Below are 23,296 nucleotides of genomic sequence, written 5' to 3'. Positions count from 1 at the left end.
GTCACCCGGAGGATGTAAGACTGCTGTCACAGAGCGGAGCTGCTCCTTTGTTAGGCAGAGAGGAGGGCGGACGGCTTTGGAGCCCAGGGGGTGCACCTCCACCAAGCCTGCTGGGTACATCCTTCAATGCCCAGATGGTAGGTGGGTGGAGTGTGGAGCTCTGGGAGGCCTTCCCCCCTCCTCAAGGTACCCCAGGGAGCACATTGGAATCAGCCCACACTCCAGATTCTTCCCGCTGTCTGCTGAGCTGCCAAATCCATCCCAGAGCAGTTAGAAAGCATGTGGAACATTGGGAATGTCACACATCCTCTGTTGCACTGTGCGTGGTCCCTTGTGACCGCCGTGTGTGTCTCTAGCTCTCTCTCACCCACTCTTCTTGGGCCAATTGGAGATTCACACCTTCCCCGCTGGCACTTGAGTCTGAACACATCTCTGCCAACCTGTGTGTGGGTTTCCTCCCTGCATGGCTCACCATCTGGAGGGGCACCCTGGCTTCCTTGTGGGGGTGTGCACGCACGTGTGGGCCCAGGGTATTGTGCTGCCTTTCTGTGCGTGAGCAGCTGAATGAACAAGAGAAAGAGAACCAGAGAGGACAATGCCCAGAGGCCCCCCCAGCAGTGTGAATGAATAATTCATATCGTATCTGCCTCTTTCCAGGGCTTCCCAAAATAGCTGTTTGAATTGCTTGTGTGGCGCGCTCCTCCGCTGATGCAGCCGGCTTCAGCTCAGAGCGCTGGTTGTTTGCTCTTGACTTGCAGGTAGGGCTTCCATTCAGGGACAGCCTTCGGTTTATTTTCTTCTTCCCAGGAAATGATGGAAGAAAGACCCTTAAAGCCACACTGTTCAGAAGCGAAAACCGTTTTCTTTTGAACTCTTGTATGGAGCTCTTTTGTACAGAGAGGGTCTCAAAGAAATGGCACCTAGATGCACAGGTAAGGCCAATGTCCAGCCGTATTGGTCTCGGCCCTATGACAGAGTCCGCAGGCTGGAGGTTCTCACCCTGTGGTCGGTGCTTTCCAGCACATGTGAGCTGCGGTGTCTTGGACAGATGTCAGGAGAGCCTGTCAAACTGGGTGGGTGACCAGGGTCACCTCTCCCCTGGACTTTGGCAGGATGCCTCTAGTGTGCAGGGGACAGCCCAGTAGTCCCAGAGGAAAGAGCTGCTCCTTACAATAAGGAGGTGTGTGTGTGTGTGTGTGTGTGTGTGTGTGTGTGTGTTGCTCAGAGAATGAAGGAGCAGGGGCCAAGGGAGCTGGGTGGGACTGCCCAGGAGGGTCCACCCCTCTGTGGCCATGTGTCTTTGATCAGGTCTGTCTGTGGGACACAATGATGGAAGCCCGGTATTGAAAGGTGCCTTAGCAATCACGGTGTCGACTTCTCATGCTGGGCACAAGGAATCGGCCACCCAGGAAAGGGAGGGGTCTTGGCCACAGTCACTCAGTGGCAGAGATGAGAAATGAAGCCAGCTGGATTTGTCTCTGGACTGGCTGTGTGGCCTTGAATGGCTCAGTCAACCTCTTTGGGCCTCAGTCCCCACATCTGTAAAATGTAACTGATAATAATACTTCTAAGATTATTTTGAATTAGTTAGTATATACATGGAGCATGGGGTTTTTCTTTTCTTATACCTCATTAATTTCTTATGTATTTAAAGAGTGCAATTTGGTGAGTTTTGCACACTTCTGTACATCTGTGAACTTATCATCCTAGTCAATATCAAAACATTCCCATCATCCCCAAATTTTGTGCCTCTTAGTGATCCCCCTCTCCCTCTACCCCTGTCCCAGGCAACTACTGTTCTATTTGCTTGCTTTTTAAATATATAAACAATAGAAGTTTTATTTCTCACAATTCTGGAGTTGAGAAGCCCCAGATAAATGGTGTGTTCTTTAAAAAAAAAATTTATCCATATTTTTTATTGGTGCATTATAGATGTATGTAATAGTGGGATTTGTTGTTATCTATTCATACATGCCCACAGTATAATAATATAATTTGGCTGATATCACTCCTCAGTATTTACCCTTTCCCTCTCTTCTTCCTCCCCGGTCCTTTGCTCTGCTCTGCTTATCTTTCGGTTTTCATATATTCCCTACCTTTTCTGTTTTCCTCTCTGGCTTCCACATACAAGAGAAAACATCTGGCCCTTAACTTCTGGAGTTTGGGCTTATTTCATTTGATATAACGTTCTCAAGTTTCATTCATTTTCTTGCAGACGACATAATTTCATTCTTATGGCTGAATAAAACACCATTGTGTATCTATAGCCCATTTTCTTTATCCATTCATCCACTGATGGACACCCAGGCTGGTCCCGTACTATTGACTACTGTAAATTGTGCTACTGTAACCATGAGTATGCACGTATCACAGCTGACTTTAATTTGGGGGGATAAATGCTGAGGAGTGGTATACTGGGTCCTATGGTGGTTCCATGCCTGGTCTTTTGAAGAACCTCCATCCTGTTTTCCATAGTGGTTGGGCTAACTTATAGTCCTACCACACTGTTCTGCTTTTCATCCTAGATTAGTTTGTATTTTCCAGAATTTTCTGTAAATGAGTCATACAGTATAGTCTTTCTCCTTGTTGCCTTTTTCTGATAAAGTGTTTCTGAGGCTCTTCTGCGTTATTGTATATGTCCACCGGTTGTTCCTTTACATTCTTGAGTAGTATTCCATTTTATGGCTGTATCACCTATCCCTAACTGTTGGGTTGTTTTCAGCTTAGAGTTTTTAACAAATAAGCATAACATTGATTTTTTTTTTTTTTAGGTGAACCATTGCTTTATGTTTCATAAGAAAGGGGAAATTCTTCCAAAAAACTGTCATGCACTGTGTTTTTTGTTTGTTTTTTGGTTTGGAGGGTACCAGGGATTGAACTCAGAGGCACTTGACCACTGAGCACATCCCTAGCTCTATTTTGTATTTTATTACAGACAGGGTCTCACTGAGTTGCTTAGCCTTGCTAAATTGCTGAGGCTGGCTTTGAACTCGCAATCCTCTGGCCTCTGCCTCCTGAGCCACTGGGATTACAGGCGTGTGTCACTGAGCCTGGCTGCACGGTTTTTTAATCAATTAAAAATCATTATTTCATACTTGTTGAAATAAGCCTTGCAAACTTGGATTTTGATTAACTCGCGTGTCACTTTTATTTGTGCAGAAACACAAAGGAATATGTAAGCAAGACACAGCAGCCGCGCTCCTAAGCCATCTTCCTGTTCAGAATCCAATTCTTTGGAGTAACTTTTTAACGGAGTTATCAGTGTCTGTGCTCTGTGCCCTTAGAGCGTCAGTGATTCCCCTTTTTAGGAGGACTCACGAAGGACTCAGAGCCCTGCTGCTGGGCTCAGGCCAGCCAGGCACCTGGGTAGAGCTAACCTACTTTGGACTCCTGCCTCGGGAATGCTGCTCAACGGGTCTGTTCACTGCCTCCTCCGCCTCCCCCACCACCACCACCACCATGTGCTTCCTAGGGATTAGATATGCTCGGCTCAGACCTCTGGGGTTTATCCCAAGCCGGTGACATCCATTCCGCCAGTGGCAATACTGGTGCCTCAGATATCGGTGCACACACAGTAGTGACAGCTGTATCAGGACAGCAGCCCAGCTGACAGCTGTGATCAGCCTCAGTCGCACACACCCCAAGTCAGACGTGTTTAAAGGGCACGTCTTAGAAGTGGTGGATGAGCTCGCATGGGAGCTGTGGCAGAGCCTGGCACTCTGCGAACGCTCCGTGAAACTCGATTTTCTTCTTATTACTTTGACTATTAGGCCTTGCTTTCCTCTTGGCCCAAGGAGGGGGGAAGGCGCTGGCCTCAGGGAAGCATCGTAAAGATAAAGGAAATGATTTGTTTTCTGTAGAAGCATATGATCCAGAGCCTGGTACTCAATTGGCGTCGAGCCAAAGCGTTCTGATGATTTCTCATTCTGCTGTGGCCTCCCCATGCCCTCGGCCTTTGGGAAGGGCAGGCCGGTTATCAGACTTAAAAAGGCCGATGCCTGCAAAGAGGGCCTGAGGGGTGTCACATCCCAGCTTCCTCGGGACAGAGAGGGCAGGTGTCTTGCCAGAGGGCAGTGTCAGGACGCACACCCTTCCAGCTCTGTTGTGAGGGGCCCTCAGCCGGCCAGGATCCCAGCGAGGGCTACACAGACCAATTCTGTTTCTAGAAGGGCCAGGCTCTTAAGCCACGTGGCTGTGGTGAGTGTCAGAACTCGGGGAGGAGCAGAAGATTCTAGAAGGGCCACGTTTCAGGGAAGGCTGAGCCGCAGCCCTGCTCTCATTGCCGGGAAGACTCTGGGAAGCAGGTACCTGGGGACGCAGCTCATGGAATCAGAAGGAATAAAGCTGGGGTTGAGTGTCCTCAGAGTCCTCAGCCGAGAAGGGGCTGTGTGCGGGGCTCTGAGCAGGGCCATTTCCACGTGCAGATTCATGGAGTCCCTGGAGGAACCGTGGGAGGCAGTTTTTCTTGACTGCTACCTGTGGGGAAACTGAGGCTCAGAGCAGGGAAAGGAATGGGCTGATGTGACACAGGCCGGTGAAACCCGGCCCTTTCTGTAGGGCACAGAACTTCTGAAACCTAACAGCCAATCTGTGAATGAGCCTGAAGCAGGCTGGAGCTGCCTGGGGGTGGACCAGGCATCCCAGGGGCTCTCTTCTGCCATGGTGTCGGGCTCTCAGGCTGCCCTTCAAGGAAGTGTGATCAGAATGAAGCGCCCGTCTCCCGACCTCTTCTCTCCATGAATGGGAGCTTCGTGGTCTCATCCTGGTTCCCATCAGTCAGGGGAGTGGTATTGAGTAGGCCAGGAACAGGTGCAGCAGTCCTTTCCTGGAGGCCTTGCTGACCCCTGTCGCATTTCACAGGGAACTGACCCCAGAGCCAGGCTGGCTTGATCTCTTGGTGTCAGGAGTGTGATGCAGGCCTGGGTTTGGTCCCCAGGTTATAGTCTTAGCTGTGTGGCTGGGCCCTTGGGTGGCACTGGGCAAATCTTTTCTCTCTGTGCCTTGGTTTTCTCGTGGGGAAAGCAAGTCGATAATTGTCAAATCCCCGTAGTGTTGCTACTTGAGGGGCCTCATTTGGACATCAGTGTAAATAATGAATCACTCTCAGTCATTGACTATGTGCTCAAGATGCTGCTTCTTGTATTATCTCATTTAACCCACAGAGAACACTGTGAAAGTCGGAATGGGGCCTATCTCAAGGGGTTGTTATGAAGGCGAAATGGGTAAAATTTATTTTTTGTCTCGGTGCATTATAGTGTTACATAATGGAAATGAGTAAATATTTATAGAGAGCTTGGAACAGTTGCTGGTGCAGAATGACTGCTCGATATTGTTATTTTTCCTGTTTTACAAATATGAAAACTGAACCACAGAGAATTTAGTACCTTGCCTAAGGTCACACAGCTAGAAAATGGCAGCACCTGGATTCAAACCCGGAGGCTCTGGCTCCAGAGCCCCAAGCTCTTCATTGCTCTTCTTTGCCACCTCTTGATAAGGCAAGACACAGGAGGAACACTAGAGAGATCGGGGGTACTGAGGACAATTTCCCCCACAAAGGCATGCAAATTCCATGTTTAAAATATAGCACTGCAGAAAACCAACTGTCATGTCTACAGGCGGAATTCAGCCTGCTGGAGTCGGGTGAGCACCTGGCCTGCTCTGATCCGGGATCTGGTGGTCAGAGCTGTGACCCTAGACCACAGCAGGCAGCACGTGGTTTCGAGCTGCAGTAGATGGGATGAGCTCAGTCCTGGACACAGGGAGATGGAGGCTGAGGGAAGGAGCAGGTGTCTGATTCCAGGGGACCCTGCAGGGGCAGAGTGGAGACAACCTCCCAGACTTGGCAGAGGATAGTGAGGGCTGGCCTGTGAGGGCCCAGCCTGTAGGTGAGGAGGAGGGTGGGCGGGACAGTCTGGAATCTTCCCTCCAGCTCCCCCTTTCTCCTCTTTTCCCCATAAAAGAATTCCAGGAGTGGGAGGGCCAAGCCAGGAGGGCCTCTGGATGCACCAGCCCAGCCAAGTGGGGAGGCCTGGGAAGTCCGCAGGTGGAGAGGCAGAATGTTGAGAGAGGGGAATGGAGAGAGGGAGGCAGTGCTTCAGAGAAAGGGCACCTTCTCCTTCAGAGAGCAAATGCCCAGAAGGACCCAGAACGGCTGCCTGCTCCTAACCAGGCTGGTTTCATTTCTGAGCAGAGCTCTCCCAGGCCGGCTCCTCCAGGAAGGAGGGCACAGTGCAGGGCTTGTCCGCCACACAGGCCTGGATAGCTGACCTCCCTCAGTTTCTCCATCATGAAAACAGGTGCGACCCTGACTCTCCCCAGCAGCCAATGCTGAATGTGCCTTGGGCTCAGCACGACCCATCCTAGCAAGGTGGTCACTCGGGGCAAGTCAGAGGTAGCTTGCTAAGGGACAAGCTGGTAAAGACAGTGCCAGTCCCCAGACAGCCAACTCCAGAGCCTGTCACCTGCAGTCACTGTGCTGGATCTCCTGGGGTGAGGAAGGAGGGTGGTGGCAGCTGACGTGTTTAAGTCGAAGGGCGATGTGATTCTCCGTGCACAGACACTTCTCAGCTGATCACATTCACAGGCCACCTTTTGGAGGGCTTGTTCCATGCCAGGCCCTGCACTGAGCACTTGATATATGTTATCTCCTTTAATCCCACAACATCCTGCTGAGACTGGACTTCTCATGCATTTCACAGAAGGAAACACCCCTGAACCTGGTTACCTAACACCGCTGCAGGTGGAGCCTGGGTTTCAGCCCCGCATCCCATTCCTGAGCCACACTGCCTGGCCCTCATCCGTGAAGGACCGCTGCTGTCCTTCCCTCTCCCTGGACCCCTTCCTCCCCCTGCCCTCTCAATCACACCCCCTTGCTGGTCTGTCCCTTCTCCCAACCCTTGGCCTTTCGGCCTTTCGCGTCTTGGGGAGCCTCCCATTGAGATCCCTGCCTCCTTTAATTACCTGGGTTCACAGCCTCTAGGAATATCAGGGCCACCTGTGCTGTCATGGAATGTCGTGGGGATGGTTCCCTGCCTGGTGGAAGTGCAAACCTTGGCTCTGTGCCAGACCCTCTGCTCTGAAGGGTAGAAACCAACGTCTCCTGCTGCCTAGCCTGGGCCTGGGCTGCTGTGTCTCTGCTGTCAGGGTCCATTAACTGGGATGAGGGAGGAAGGAGGAAAACAGAGGGTAGGGAGGGAGCTTCTTTGGGTTGCCTTCCGTGGTTCAGCAAAGGGGTGACACTCAGGGATGTAAGATCTGAAGTTCTTTCCAGGGGCTCCATAGCCCCCCCCAAACCAGGCCTTAGAACCTCCCCATCACACCCCATCCCCTGGGCTGACTTATTTCCAGCCACACAGGCTGCTTTTTTGCTCTTCAAATTTACCAACATCACTTGACTGGCAGCTTCCCGCTCTATGGTCCCCCTTCCAGGGTTCCCTCTGAGAGGCTTCCCTGGACCCCCTGCTCTCCTCTGCACTTGATCTCCACGCCCTGTTCTTTTCTGAGCCTCTGAAATGATGGGGTTGATTTGCTTCCATGGGGGTGTGTCTTCCCCCTTAGACCACATGGCAGGTCCTGGCTGCTCTGTCCACTTCTGCAGTCGGATCCTGGAAGCTACACCGTGAGCTTTGCCCGTCCTCATGCGCTTGTGAGGTGGTCATTTATTGTGCCTGGTTTGTGTGATGAGTGGATAAAGGTGCTGGAACCCACCTTGATTAAATGGAGGCACGAGACCCTCAAACATGGGCACCTTCTTCCTTCTCACCCTGGCCTTCAGGCACAGAAGGGGCAGGGGCAGCTTGGCCCTGGTGCCTGGCTGTGGCCGCAGGTGAAGGAGTGTCACCAGGTGTTATGAAATCGAAGCTGTGGGAAATGTGCCTGAAGCAGCCCAGGGCAGGAAGAACCAGCCTGCCCACTGTGCCCAGGCGGGGAGGAGAGGTTCTGCCAGGGTCTGGCCAGTTCTTGGTTTGGAGTCGGAGGGCAAGAGTGAGTTGGGGGCCAGCATCCCGCTGGTGGCAATGAAAAGGTGACTGGGAAACTTGGGCGTGCTCAGGAGCAGGAGGCACATAGGTTACCTGTCCTCAGACCCAAAGAATCACCACCCATGACGGGCGCTTGGCAGAAGCCTTTCCACTTCTCCTACTGCTTCCTGAGAAGACCACGCCCCCTAGACTCTGAGTGCCCACTATGGCCATGTGTCCCTGGAATCTTGCCCCTCAACCCATTGGCAAGCAGCAACCAGCTGCTGCCCAGCGGCCCCAACTCCTGAGCTGCTTTCTGTTCTCCCATAGGTGCCCCTCGAGCGTGCACCTGGCAGAACCTCCCTGTCTCCAAGGTGACACATCCGGGCTGTTTCCCCAGGAGGGCCAGTTGTGAAACACTCAGGAATGTCTGCACTCCTTCTGAGATTCTTCATTAAGAAGAGTTAGTGCTCGCTCTTACCTGGCGCCCTTCCCTGCCGTCCTCCTTCCTCTTGCCCCTCCAACATCTGGGTCATTTGATGTCATGATTGGGGTTTGGGGGCAGCCCAAGATGTGGAGGCTGGAGGCTGGGACCAAGCAGATCTGGCTGGGAAGGAGCTGGGGCTGGGAATCCCCAGCAGGCCCCCAAGTCCTGGACATATCTCAAAGCAGACATCTCTTCCCAGTTTACATTCTTGGCACCTGTGCAGGGTGGAGTACTGCAGGCCGAGGAGCACCCACAGATCCCCAGGAGGAACTGTCCTCGCCGCTCACTCGCTGACAGGAAGAGTGAGTGTGCACGAGTGCGTGTTTTAGCTCAGTGCAGCTAAGACACTTCTCTCCATCCTGATTCTCTGAATGGCACGTCTCTGCACACTGAATAATTCATCTCCCTCTCGGCATTTGTTCCAGAGAGAATCTTGCTGTCCAGATTTCTTGTTAAGTTACACAGTTCTTCCCATACCAGCTTTTCTCTTCCCCATGAAGAGCTCTCTGAGAGCCCAGGGATCAGTCCTCTGCCCACCGCCCCATGACTGCATCCCAAGGGAGGTCAAATATCAACCCGAAGCCTCTCTCCTCTCACCCTCTCCTTCTAACTTTGGGTCCTGTTGCCTCGCTTCCTTTATTCCCACTGGGTACCATGTCTGCTAGCACGAAACGACACACCAGCCCTGGTGGGACGTCTGCTTCTGTCACATTGCTGACGCTTGTAGCTCACCTGCGTCTGAGCTCTGACTTTGCAATGTGCAAGTCTGGAACCATCCATGGAATTGATGGTTTTCTGGAAAAATGATGCATTTTGGTGTTTCAGCCCTGTCCCCTAACCCTCATTCCCATCCTGCGTGGCGGGAGCTCAGCAGATAATTTGTATGGGGGACTTTGAAACATCTCATTGCTGTTGATGGAAGAGCCATGGATAAGTTCATTGAGGATCTTTGCACTGAGACCTAGAAATCCAAAGGTTTTCCTATGCCCCCACCTGCTCCAGATGTCCCCCTGGTTCAGCTTCACCCTCTGTCCCTCTAGGGTTACTGGGTTCATTTTCCAGACAGTTCTGAGGCTCAGTCTATCTTGTTAATATTTATTAGCAAAGCTTAGGTCTTGGAATCTGGCAGTGGAGCTTCAGGAGGCCTGGTGTTTAGCAAGCACATGATGTGGTTCTCTGTAGTTGGTAAAATCAAGTGAGAACGCCTATGACCAGTCAGGGAACATGAAGATATATAACATGCTTTCTAAGCCTGGACTGAGCTATTATTCAATATTTTAATTATAATTAATGTACGAACATTACAGGGGATTTAGTTTTAAGAAAAAAGAAAAATATTTAAATTGCATCCAAATCCTTATACCCAGATAACTCTTCAGGTAATGTTTTTAATGTGCATCTTAACAGTTTCCCTCCAAATTCATTCTGATTCTCTACCACTGTGCCTCAGTTTGCCAATCTGTAGAAAGAGTACAAAGCAGAGCCCCCGGGGCCTCCAGAAGGGAGGGGGAGGAAGTAGGGAATATTAGAATAAGTGTCTTAGGCAGAGGCAGCAATGGGAAGAAACCAAAGTGGCTATCTAGAGCAGCCACTCCTGCTGAGTCTCATGTGCCTGGATTCCTGGTTCCCCATGATCTGATGAAAATACTTGATAAATAGTTTGTAATAGTTTTCCAGGCTTCACAAGCCTTTGTTGGTTTAGTTGGGTGATTTGCCTATTTGATTTAGCCACTAAGATCACCACTACTTCCCTCTCCATGAGATGGGATGGAGAGTGTAGTTATTGCCAAAAGATAAGTTTGACTGGGCTTGTCTAGGGAGGGACAGCAGTGGGTGCAGACAGTCGGGAACCATTGCAATCAGCAAATATATACTTCTCCCTGGCCCAGCTCACAGGGGTGGAGCATCTTCTGTTCTAGATGCTGTGGTAAGCCAGCTTTTTGCAGGGTACGTGGGCACAGCAAACACTGGAGAGAGCCTGAGTAAAACCTGAAGACCAGGTGGCCAGCAAGTTACAGGTGGGAAGGCCAGAGCTGACTGGAGTCCAAGCCAAAAAACCAAGACTTGACCTTAGAGCTCCGTCCTGCAGACCCTCAGTTAGAGATGTGGGAACTGAGGCCCAGAGTAGGAAAGTGACTGGCTCAGGCCCCTACCAAAGCCAGGGCCCAAGATGGCCTCCTTCCTAGGGTGACCTTGTCTGAGGCTGCCGCAGAATATAGTCACCTTCCCAGAACAAGGGGGATGGCGGAGCTGGTGGCATAACAGTGCAGAACTTTTTGGGTCTGTTGGGCCAGCCTCGAGAAGCAGCAGGTCGCAGGAGCTTGGGGGACTCTAGGCTGATGGAGTCTGTTTCTCCTCTCCCTTGCCAGGTACACCAAACCGCTCACCTTTGCTGACTGCATTAGTGATGAGCTGCCACTGGGATGGGAAGAGGCGTATGACCCACAAGTTGGAGATTACTTCATAGACCACAACACCAGTAAGTTCCCGGCCGTCCTGCCTCCCCTCCTCATCCAGCTCCCTCCCCACGCCCACCCCCTCCAAATCTGGAAGAGCCACAGCAGACATTCTCCACGCCAGATTGTGTTTTGTTTTATGAAGACGTAGATAGAGATGTCGATGTGGCTATAGATAGATAATATATGCTCATGAAAAACAACAGTTTAGAAGAATTTTGCATCGAATGTAAAACTCCTCTTGTCGTCCACCTCCTCGATTTTGTAGAGGCCGCCATTGCTAACAGTTTCTTGTGTATCATTTCAGACATTCCCTGATCCTATGTGATTGTGTGTATATATGTATACATGCATATATTCTTTTTTCACATATATAGATTTATGTGCATCTTGCCCCCCCCCCAAAAAAAAAACAGTAGATGTGTCATTGTCATTGACAGACAGTTTTGGAGAAGCCAGAGCCCTAGAAAACTCTGAGCAGCTCGTACGTACATATGACCACAGTAGATTGGTCTGCGTGTGTCTGTGTCTCTGGCCCACTGTGCCAGCCAGCCCACCCTCACTTCATATCTGTGGTCCCCAGTACAAAGATTCTTTGTATCTCTGTTGCTGGGACGATGATGGAGGAATCGCTTGATAAAGGGGGAAACTTGTCTGACAGGTGGTAGAACCTGGAGAACAGTTCCCCAGCCAGAGAGCCCACGTGTGTCTGGGTTTCGTCCACCGTACAGCCCCCTTAGCCAAGAGCATCTCTGTCTTTTGAAGTTTGCTGACCCATTTGTCCATGTGTTCAGAGGAAAAGGATTTTCCTGATTTGCTCTTGGTTATCAGAACAATAGGAGTCTCTTTTGGATTCCCTCCTCTTTTAAGCAAGAGGAGACAGCAAGGCAATGGGTGGGATGTGCCTGGCAAAGTCTGAAGAGTAGGGCACCAGCTCCTTAGGGCACCTGTTTATGGAGCGCATGCTCTGTGCCATGCACAATGGTAGGCACTCCACAGCCATTATTGTCTCCTTTAATCCCCCAGTTACCCCAGGGGATGTTACGATGACTGTCCTCATCTTATAAATAGGACCTAGAGGTGGTAATCGGCTGCTCAAGACTCAGAGCAAAACGGTGGCTGAACTGGGGCTTTGCTGGGGCTGGAGAGTGGGGTCGTGCTTCTGAGTTTCATTTACCTGTCATTGCAAGTTCTCCTAGTATGGTGACTGTCCCATTCATTTCCTGAGCCCCAATCCTTTGCCTGGTGAGACGCATAGTAGGTGTGGCCTTGACTTTTATTAAATAGAAGAGGACATGCGTGCATGAATGCACGAGGTAGATGAATGAGCAGACTGTGGTGGGTACCAAAGTATACAAGAGTTTCTGAGAGACAGCTAATGGCATTAATTGCATTGTTGGGGTAGCAAAGGTCTTTATTAGCACTCAGGATTGCGTCCTGGATAATGAGAAGTAAATATGCCTAATTGAGTGTGTGTGGGGAATGAGGTTAGCGCTCGGCGGGCTGCTTGGGCTGTTGGGTTAAACGCTGCTGTACCGCTGTACGGAGCCCTAATCAGCCCTTTCCTGCTTCTAATTGCTGAGAGCATCCCCCTCATTAAAATCTCATGGCAGGAGTGGGATTTTAAGGTGCTTCTGGGAGTTGCTGGAGAGATGGAAGGAAGCAAGGAGTAGCAGGCCATGGTGAATGTATCCTTGAGGGGCTGAAGGCAGACACGGGGTGTATGCAGGGAGGGGTGATTAAAGGCACTACAACTGGAATAATTCTGCATGGTAGTTTTACTAGCTGTCAGGCTGGGAGCTCTCTTTTGGTGTGCAGGTGATGTCACAGGGAAGAGGAGACCACTTCTGCCAATGGAACCATTGATATGAGTTTAGCTTAAATGTGACCTTTGAGACCCGAACATCTGGAACAGTGGACTCAGACCAGTCTTTTGTGTATGTGTTGTTTGTGGACTGAAATCCCTCTCTTAAGAGTTATAGATCAGGCCCGGCGTGGTGGCACACACCTGTAATCTCAGCGGCTCGGGAGGCTGAAGCAGGAGGATTGTGAGTTCAAAACCAGCCTCAGCAAGGCCCTAGACCCTGTCTCTAAATAAAATACAAGAAGGAGCCTGGGATGTGGCTCAGTGGGTAGGTAAGCATCCCTGGGTTCATTTCCCAAAAACACACACACACACACAAAGAGTTATGGATCAGCATAATCAAATAATAGCTTACTCATAAATTTACCATCTAACTTTCATTCATTTAGCAAATAGTTATTGAGCACGTTTTCTGGGAGCTGGGAATACACAGGAGTGTAAAGGACAAAGATCCTTTCTCTTATACAGGTTTCATTTTTGGCAAAAGAGACAGAAAATAAACTGAATGAACAGATGATGTAGTATGTTAGAAAATGTTTTGTACGATGGGGAAAGAATGTGGGGTCAAGTGTGTGACTGGGGTGGTCAGGGAGGATGGTGGTGACGGTGGCCAATGACAGTAAGAAATATGATCTTCAGGAATGAAGAGCTTGTTGAGACCAGGAGATCTGAGCTAGAAAGAGGTCAGGTAGCCATTCAGAGTAGAGAGCAAAGCCGCAAGGTGTGATCACACTTAGTTCATTCAGGAGTCAGAGAGCAGGGCAGTGTCCACACAGTGAGGGAGGACCAGGGGCGAGGACATCAGCAGAGGGCCGCCAGATGGTTTTTCCCCTTTAACTTGTTAAAAACAGGGAATCTTTATACTTGTTTTTCTCTCTATAATTTTTCTAATGATGTGTTTTCTGAGTACTGTATCCACAGGTTCTGCATTTGTGGGTTCAACGAGCCTTGGATTAAAACTATTTGAAAAAACATTGCTTCTGTATTGAACATTCGCCTTCTTTTTTTCCTTGTCACTGTTCCCCAAACAACACAGTGTGACAGTTCCTTACGTGGCATTTACATTTGCTAGGTGTTGCAGTCTAGAATTGACGTAAAGCATACAGATTCATGCACATATGTTGCATATAAATACTACCCCATTTTTTTTTGGTGTGGGGGGGTGCTTAATCCCTGAGCTACAACCCTAGCCCTTTCTTTAAAAAGTCTTTTATTTAGAGACAGTTGAAAAGGATCTTGCAAAGTTGCTGAGGCTGGCATTGAACTTGCAATCCCCCTGCCTTAGGCTCCCAAGCCACTGGGATTACAGTAGGCATGTACCACCATGCCTGGCTCACCCCATTTCATATAAGGACTTGAACACCCATATATTTTAGTATCCTTGGAGGTCCTGGAATCAATGCCCTGAGGAAACCAAGGGATAACCGAAAAGAATTAAGAAGTCAAAGGTTATAGCACTTTGTGGACTTTGGGACGTCTCCCTCGATTAATGAATCTTTGCAAAAGCTCGAATCAGTCCACTGTACCACAAGCTGTAAGTTTGCTGGTTTCCTCCTGCCTTCCTCAGAATGGGGCTGTCTTCATTTCTTTTGATTTTTTTTTTTGATTAGTTGATCATAGGTTTGGCCTGTGTGGTGCCAATGTTGAATATTTTCCAGATGTTCAGCTGTTTTAAAACAGTTGCTTTAGTTGTTATTGTTACAGCTTTTGGAAAATACAGTGCTGTTGCCTTGTGGGTGTGTTTGCAGTGTGTGTGGAATGCAGGTGTGTGGCGTGTGGAGGAGGCCGGTGGGCACACAGCTCAGGAGTGCATCACTCCCTCCGCGCTGCAGGGACAATGTGCCAGCAACACATGCAGAGGTGTGGCGCTTGGGCGGAGACCTGGAGGAGTGCTACTCAACCACAACTTCACCGAGCCAGCCCAGCTCCTGTTAGAAGTGGCTATCTCCTAGGCAGAGGGATATGGGGGAGAAAGGGATGGAGACATGACGGTTTAGGAAGGAAAGTTTTCAGTCTGCTGAATTATTAAGTTGTTGTATAACTTCAATAAAAGCAAACCGGGTTGGGCGCAGTAGCCCACACCTGTAATTCCAGCAACTCTCGAGGCTGAGGCAGGAGGATCAAGTGTTAAAAGCCAGCCTCATCAACATCGAGGTGCTAGGCAACTCAGCGAGACCCTGTCTCTAAATAAAATACCAAATAGGTTTGGGGTTGTGGCTCTTTGGTTGAATGCCCCTGAGTTCAATTCCCAGTATTCCCCCCAAATTTTAAAATTTATAAAAGCAAATTAAGAATAATTGGCTATGGTGATCTCTAAAAGTCTCTCCAGGTCACCTCTTTTGGTGAGATAGACTTGAGGAAGAACAGTGGTGGCAGAAGGGCTAGGCTAAGGGAGGGACCCCTTAACAGTGACCAGCTCAGCACTAACAGCATGTGACATGACCATTGAGGCAGCTTTTAAAAAGTCCGTGCCCTTCAAGGATGTTCTTTTCAGCAGTTGCTGGTACAACTGGTATCCACATGGAAACAATAAAAAAATACACCTGCACTTTATTGCTGCCTCATGCCATACAGGAAAGTAAACTCAAAATGGGCAATGTAAACACGAACGCATGGAGAAGTAAACACAGGAGAAAATTTGCAAGAGTTTATGGTAGGCAAAGGTTTTTTTCTTTTTGTTTTTTTTTACTGGGGACAAGTTACAAAAAGCACTTACCAAAAAAGAACAATTAGTAAATTGAGTTTCATCAACTTAAAACCTCTATTTTTCAAGAGAAAAACTGAAAAGGGAAGCCACAGATGAGGAGAAAATGTTTACAATATATCCCTCTGACTCTTAAACAGAGCTCCTATAACCTGATGCTAAGCCCAGCAAGCTAATTAAAAAAAAAAAAAAAAAAAAAAAGGCAAAAGATATTCTTGCACTTCCTAATGAAGAAATGCACATGACCAATCAGCACATAAAATTGTGCTTTACATTGTTGGTTTCAGGGAAATACAAATTAAAGCTACCATGAGGTAACCACCACATACTCGTTGAATGACTTAAAAATTGACAGTTGCAATCATTAGCAAGCATGTAGAGGAACTAGAACTCTGATGCTGTGCTGGGGAGAACACAGACGGGGAAACACTTTGCTAGTTTCTTGTAAAATTCAACATATATTAACCCATAAACCAGCAGCTCCACCTCTGGGTGTTTTTGTCCTGGAGAAATGAATACATGCCCTCGCAAGGACTCATGCATGTGTGTTCATTCCAGTGTTATCCTAATCCTCCACAGTAGGAAACAACGTAGAGGTTTATTGAAAAGTGAATTGAGTCATATTCGTACAAAATGATAGTGTTCAGCAATAGCAAGAAAGGTACAGCTGAAGCCATGACAAAAAAGAATCTCAAAATCCTGATGCTGGTCCAAAGAAGCAAGACCCAGAGCATCTGCTGAATGAGTTTGTCTGTTGTCAAGGTCTAAAACTGGAAGAGGGATGGTAGGGGCGGGGGATGGAGAGAATTGACTAGGAAAGAGCACAGGGGTGTCTTGGGCTAAAGGAAATCTAAAAGTGATTGAAGTGGTGGTTTAGGATGTATGCATTTGTCAAACTGCACACCTTAAACCACTTCATCGTGTGTAAACTGTGCCTCGGTTGGGGTTTATTTAAACCACACATCGATTCCTACTTCACACTGCCCACCAATTTTATGGACATCTCAGGGTAGTTCCACTGTGTAGCCAGGTTGAAGATCAGTGTTTCTGGTGTGGGTGTGTGTTGTGTTTGTCTGTTTGTGCACCCAAGCGTCTGTTTTGGTTTACACTACAGGGGAGAGGAGGGGCTATGTTAGGAAAGCCAGCTGACTTGGCCAGGCCATCAGTTAAGGGACCCACATACCTTTGTATTCCAAGGAGCAGAGTTTAGGTCTGAGGCCCAAAGAAATGTGGACTCCCAGACTCTAACCAGAGCATCCCAAGGAGGACCCACCCAGCTGTGATGGAGGGTACCTGTCTGGGGACCCACATTCCATCTAGCTTCTAGCAGGTGGCCTTGCCTAGAGCTCAGCTTCCTCCTCAGCCTCAGTGACTGTGGGTCCCTTGGTGTTGTCATCTCTTGCACACTGGTTCTCACCTTTGGCCACATGGGAATTGTCTGGGGAACTTCGTAAACCACCATCACCTTGTTCCCCCTCCAGAGGTGGCCCTGTGGTCTGTCCAGGTGTGGGGCCTGGGCTGCAGAGTTTAACAATTCTCTGGGTGAAGAAACTCGTTCTTTGGTGCTGGGGATGGAACCCAGGGCCTGGTGCATGCTAGGCAAGTGCTCTACCTCTGAGCTACACCTTAGCCCTGTGGAAGGTCCCCGTGCCCTATTCTGATTGAAGAGTTCTGGGGCAGGGTTTGGGCCTGATTTTGTTTCTGGAAACTCGTTAGCTGATTCTAATGTGCAGTGAAGACCCCAAATCACTAGAGGAGGCTCAGCGATTTTTTGAGAATTGGGGAAAAGGGCTTTCATAGGTGGATTTTTGAGTATAGAAATTAGCAGAATCTTTTAGAAGGTAGTTTGGTAGTATCTACTCAAATTTAAAAGATGCATAGTCTTCCTCTTTTAAGAAATCTGCCCTTCAGAATCAGCACAGATTCATAGAAGTACATTTTTAAGACTCATCACTGGACTATTAATTGTAAAAGAACTGAAAAGAATCTAGATGTTTCCCAATGGAGGTCTGGTTCAATAAAACCTCATACCATGCCGTGGAGTACTATGCAGCTCTTTAAAAGAGTATACACCTATAAAGAACATGATACATCACCTGGAGGTGAAAGCAAGTTGAAGATCATTATATCTGACATGGGCCATGTTGCAGTAATTATAACTTTATATTATTTACTTATTTGTGTACAGATAACTTTGCATATCATAAACAAGAATTTTTATGTAATGAGGGGGCATCTTCTGTTTGTGTGACTCCTAACATCTAGGGAGTAGGTTGGAGTGATGGAAACTCTCAATTCTTTACTTTGTAACTTTGTAATGGTGAGTTGTAGAATTTTTCTTTTTCATATCTTTTTAATAATTTTTTTCAATGAGAACTATGCACATATTTCTTTTTGTAGCACAGCCTATTGAATCCAGGGCCTTGCACAGACGAGACAAGCACTCTACCACCGAGCAAACCCCTAGCTCTGAAGTTTAAAATTTAATTCTCAGAGCCAGGCATAGTACAGTGGTAGAGCAGTCACCTAGAGCCACGCGGCCCTGGGTCCTGTCCCCAGTACCGGGAAGAACAATTGACAGACTTTAAAACACATCTTGAGCCTGGCCAAGACACACCAAGCTTCTTTTCTGTGGCCTGTGCCAGTGGGTTGGTCCCTGCAGGAAAGCCAGTCTCCTACCTAGCCACCCTGCTGCCCACCACTGCACATGCCCCTCCTCCTCCTGTTTCTCTTCCTCCTCTTCCTTTTTCTCTTCTTCATCTTTTTCTTTCTTCATGTTTCTTCTCGTTCTCCTTTTTCTTCTTCTTCTTCCTCCGCCCCCCCCCCCTCTCTGGCTGGCTCCTCCCTCTTGTCTGGTTGAAGGGATGTAAAGCTGTTCTCATGAGAAGCAATTCTCCCTCCCTGTCTGCAATCTTCACACCTATTTTCCTTCTCAGAGGGAGGAGGAAGAGCTTGCAGAATAGCCAGTCACAGACACCCGGAAGGCTGGCCCGAGGCAGGAGTTTAGTTTTCCTTTCACCAGCAGTTTGCTTGCTGAACCTAGACAAGGTGCTTCACAGTTTTCTTGGGAACAGTGATGAGAGCCCATTATTCTTCTCTTCACAGGTGCAGAAGTAGATTCAGAAAAGTTAAGCCCCCTGCCCCTGGGAACACAGCCATTGTGGCAGGAATGAGACCCTGGCTCTCTGTTTCTTTGATCCTTCCCTCCTTCACTGGAGATGCTCATGGACCCTCAGAGGAAGGGAGCTGGAGGGCCTAGATTAGGAGGCACAGACTCATATGTCCTCAAAGGCACGTGACGTAAATGAATACAGCAGACCTGGTCTAGAAGAACGGAGTGCTGCTGGGGCCAGTGGCCAATTGTGATCCCAAGATGGACAGATCTTCTGAATGACCCAGAAAAGTTTCAAATGAAGATTTTAATGAATGTATCTCCTTATTTTTACTTATTCATAATCAGTTGAAAATTAATAATACTCTAGGCTAAGCAAAAGCCTGCCTACAGGCTGGTTTCCCAGGTGGCATGATTGTATGGTCTCTTCACCGACAACCAGGAGATAACTGAGGATTCTTTGATATTCCTTTGCCTGCTTCTTGCCTGCTAGGCAGCTTGGGTTTTGTCTTTTTTTTTTTTTTTTTTTTTTTGCAGTACTGGGCATAGAACCCAGGGCATTGTGCAGGTGAGGCAAGCACTCTACCTCTAACCTACAAGGTCTCAATAGATTGCTGAGGCTGGCCTCAAACTTGTGATCCTCCTGCCTTAGCCTCCTGAGTGCAGGTGTGAGCCTTCATGCCCATCTCCGCTGCATTGAAAGAATTTCTTTTAATGTTTTGGATTTTCATTGTTCATGCTTGTTATACACCTGATCTTAAAAGCCTAAGAAAAAAATAAATAAATAACCTACTTCCCAGTTGGTTGTTAAGATTTTGTTTTTTCCTCTTGATCATTTTGAGAATGTATATATTTATTTTATTTTGATAAATACAAAATTATTTATTCAGTTTGCAGGTTCATTTCCATTTGCTTTTATTTCATAAGCACATTTGCATTTTGTTAATTTTCCTTCAAAGACATTATTAGTGGCTGCATTATACTGTGCTATGTAAGTAGAACATCTTTATTCAAGCAGTTATTTCCTGTATAACATTGAGCAAGTTAATTAGCCTCTCTGTGCCATATTTTTCTCTTTTGTATAATGGGGATAGGAAAAGAATCTACTTTATAAAGTTAGTATAGGGTTTGAAGAAGTAAATACTATGAAGTTCCTAGAACAATGCTTTGTAGAAAGTAAACATGAAGGATGTACTTGATGCTTCTTATCGTGATTTTGTACAAATGCATCTTTGCTTGGATTTTAAAAATTATTTTTATGATAAATTATTCTAGAACGAATGATTGGTCAAGTTTATTAACTTTTTTAAGACTCCTAATTTGCATGGTCAGGTAGCCCTCTAGTAAGACTGTTGTAATTTATATTTCTATCAAGCTATAGAGTTTCTATTTCTCTGTATTCTCTGACATAGTTATTCCTTTCCTTTCCTCTTCACTGAAACAGATGAAACAGATGACCTTGACCGTCTGTGATGCCCTTGGGCCTCTGTGTCTTGCTTAGAACTCCAGCTTGCTTTTCCTTCCAGTTGTTCTCAGACAGAGATTGACGCTTAGTGTGGAGATTGACAAAGCCTCTGTTGGTTTATTTTCTATTTATGTGACTAATCCAAATGGAGGCTTTGTCATTTAGAGATTTTAACCCATTTACATTTATTGTGAGTTTTGCCTTTGTTTTCTGGTGGTGAAGATTCCACAGGCGACTAACCCAACCTTTATTTCTCAGATGCTGACTTAGGATCTCTGGGTTCTGTTTCAGAAACCACTCAGATTGAGGATCCCCGGGTACAATGGCGGCGGGAGCAGGAGCACATGCTGAAGGATTACCTGGTGGTGGCCCAGGAGGCTCTGAGTGCACAAAAGGAGATCTACCAGGTGAAGCAGCAGCGCCTGGAGCTCGCGCAGCAGGAGTACCAGCAGCTGCATGCCGTCTGGGAGCACAAGCTGGGCTCCCAGGTCAGCTGTGAGTACCTCCCACTGTCCCCGCTCTGCCAGTACCTGCCAGGAATGGCCATGCTGCGTGCTGCCAGCATTGCTTCTCAGTACGTCTGAAATCTGCCCGTCTTTCTCCATCCTCACTCCTCATTTGAACCACCCTCCTCTCCACTGCTCCTCCTGCTCCTAACCTGTGCTCGCTGCGATTCATTGACCATTTGCATTGGATTGTGTTCCATTTCCTGTGACCATCTTAGAATGCCACCCGGATTGTGCATCTCCTTGTTTAAAACCTGTGAGTGGCTAGGGGAGGTGGGGAGTGGAGAGAGGAGTTTTGGTTTGTGAAGATGACAAAGTTCTTGTAGTGATGGCAGTATCTTCCAACAATGGGCATGTACTTAATGCCATGAAGAGTACCTTTGAAAAATCATTAAAATATATGTTATGTATATTTATTGCAATGGGAAACCCAGCAAACAGCCTCCAGTCCTCCCGAGGCCTACAGAGCACTATGTGATCAGGCCCTGCTGCAACCCGGCCTCCTCTCCTGTGTTCATCACTGGGATGCAGATGCACCACTTTGCTCCCACCCCCATCCTATGCCCTCAGTCTGCCTCCTGCTCTGTCCTGCAAGCTCCACATCCGCGTCTTTGCATTTGCTGTTTCCCTTCTTAGGAGGCTTTTCTCTTGATCGATTTGCAAGGCAACTCCTTCTTGTCCTTGAAGCCTAGTCCTCAGGCCCTTGCCCCTGAGAGGCTTGCTCTGACAACTCTGTCAAATGCCCCCTTACAGGCAGGCTAACGTGCCTGTAACCCCAGCTGCTCAGGAGGCTGAGGCAGGAAGATTGCTAGTTCGAAGCTGCCTCGGCAACTGAGAAAACCCTGTCTCAAAGTAAAATAAAAAGGGCTGGGGATGTAGTTGGTGGTAGAGTGCTTGCTTAGCATGATCAAAGCCATGGGTTCCATCCTCAGTACTTACAAAAAAAGAGGGGCCCCCTTCCCCACCATGGCCTCGTCGTGGCTCTGTGGATCTTTCTCTTTGTGGGTTTCCAACACATCTGCTTCCACTGTATGGAGGCTTTACAAGGGCAGGGCTCCTACCTTCCCTATTTACCCTAGTGTCCCCAGGAAGGGAGCAGGTAGGCCAGTGTCCCCTTTGTCTTTCTTTCCCAGGGCTGGGAGTTACCAGATTGGTAGCTGTCCAGGATCACAACGACCTTTTTTGTCTCTTACACTATTTTTAAATAACCAAATATTTCTGTGCTTGCTGAGCATTCATTACACAGCAGCACTCCACTATAGTCTGATCAATTTGCAAGGCAACTCCTCCTTGTCCTTGAAGAAGGACTGTTTTATTCCATCTTCATGACAGTTCTGTACAACCCAAGCACGGTTCAAGCATTAATTCAAGCTTAATTCACATCCCCCTTTAACAGACAAGGAAACTAAGGTTTAGGATCAATGCTGTTCCCAGGGTCTTCATGGTGAGTCACAGTAGTAAGTTTCATTTTGTCATTTCCCCCAACACATTCAGTGTGGCCTTGGGGACCAGCCTGAATCCAGGGTGTCAGGGTGGCTCTGGCTTGGTTGGGTCACTGGTCACTGGTCCTGTGTGAAGCCCTTGCTCTGGAAAGTTCATTCTGCTAGCAGGGTGGGCCAAACCATGATGTGTTGCTCGCTGCCCTAGCCCTGCCCTTTTCCTTGGCCACTCAGGAAAACTTCTAGAATCTCAGAGATGACAGAGAAGACCTATATTGCATTCATTAGCCATTTCTGGGTCAGGTAATGTTCTAGAGACTGCCGTGAATCTGTCTTAGCTTGGGCTGCCATAACAAAATACCACAGACCAGGGACCAGGGGCTTATGATACAGATATTTTTTTTCCTTGCAGCTCTGGAGGCTGGACATTTGCTCCAAAGGGGCTGGTGTGGTCAGGTGCTGGTCCAGGCTCTCTGGGCTTGCTGACAGCAGTCTTTTCCCTATTCCTGCACGTGACTGAAAGAGAAGGTGACAGCTCACTCTCTGTTTCTTCTTGTAAGGTCACTATCCTATTATGGCAGCCCTACCCTCATGACCTCATCAAAACCTAGTTATCTTCCTGAGCCTTACCTCCAAATACCATCACTTTGGGGCTAGGGCTTTCACACATGAACTCAATGCCTAGTGTTATCATTACCACCATCCTGGAAAAGAGATATTATTGCTTCTAGTAATAATATCTCCCCAAGTTCCACTGTTGGAAAAGGAGCAGACGTACATAAAACAAGGCTTCCTATTGGGCAGGATGTTTACATGGTCCTAAAGTATTACCTCCCCCCCAAGTTACTTTCTAACTTCAGAGGGTAAAATGCACTTTTCCATTGGAAATTAGCAGCCACCACTTAATATGGGTGGTGAAATTAGCACCAACAATAACGAGGCCAGTTGACCTCATATGCCCTCCAACGTGATGTAGTGAAAACATCACCGAATCCTTCACAGAAATACTTCATCTGCTTCATGAATGCAGCCAGACGAATCCACAACATGCAGTAATCTGCCAGGTAATTGGCCTAGATCTTAAAAAGCCTAAAGCAACCTACGAACCAAATGAAATGCTGGCATCCTAAATAAGACGACACACTGGGGAAGAAATGGCCATAAAAGACATTCTCAGACCACTGCAGAACTCTCTTAGGAGTAATAATGGCATTATAGGCATGTGGAGAGTGTGTTTTCAGAAGGTGCATGTGCATCCTGTCTGCAATTTGTTCTGAAAAAGATCAGGGCTGGGGCGGTAAAAGT

General features: G+C 47.9%; 1 protein-coding gene across 2 annotated transcripts in view; it reads left to right on the top strand.

The window, feature by feature from the left end:
* Wwc1 (WW and C2 domain containing 1) overlaps positions 1-23,296 on the top strand; it is a 146,644-nt gene that overhangs the window by 53,779 nt on the left and 69,569 nt on the right. For both annotated transcript variants that reach the window (XM_076855690.1, XM_076855691.1), the window contains exons 2-3: positions 10,815-10,924; positions 20,338-20,541. In XM_076855690.1, coding sequence (XP_076711805.1) covers positions 10,815-10,924; positions 20,338-20,541 — 314 coding nt within the window. The remainder of the gene's footprint in view (positions 1-10,814; positions 10,925-20,337; positions 20,542-23,296) is intronic.

The sequence above is a fragment of the Callospermophilus lateralis genome, chromosome 5 (genome assembly GCF_048772815.1).
Source record: "Callospermophilus lateralis isolate mCalLat2 chromosome 5, mCalLat2.hap1, whole genome shotgun sequence".
NCBI classification, from domain to species: Eukaryota; Metazoa; Chordata; class Mammalia; order Rodentia; family Sciuridae; genus Callospermophilus; species Callospermophilus lateralis.
Note: the sequence above shows the minus strand (reverse complement) of the source record. Positions and strands in the feature narration are given on the sequence as shown.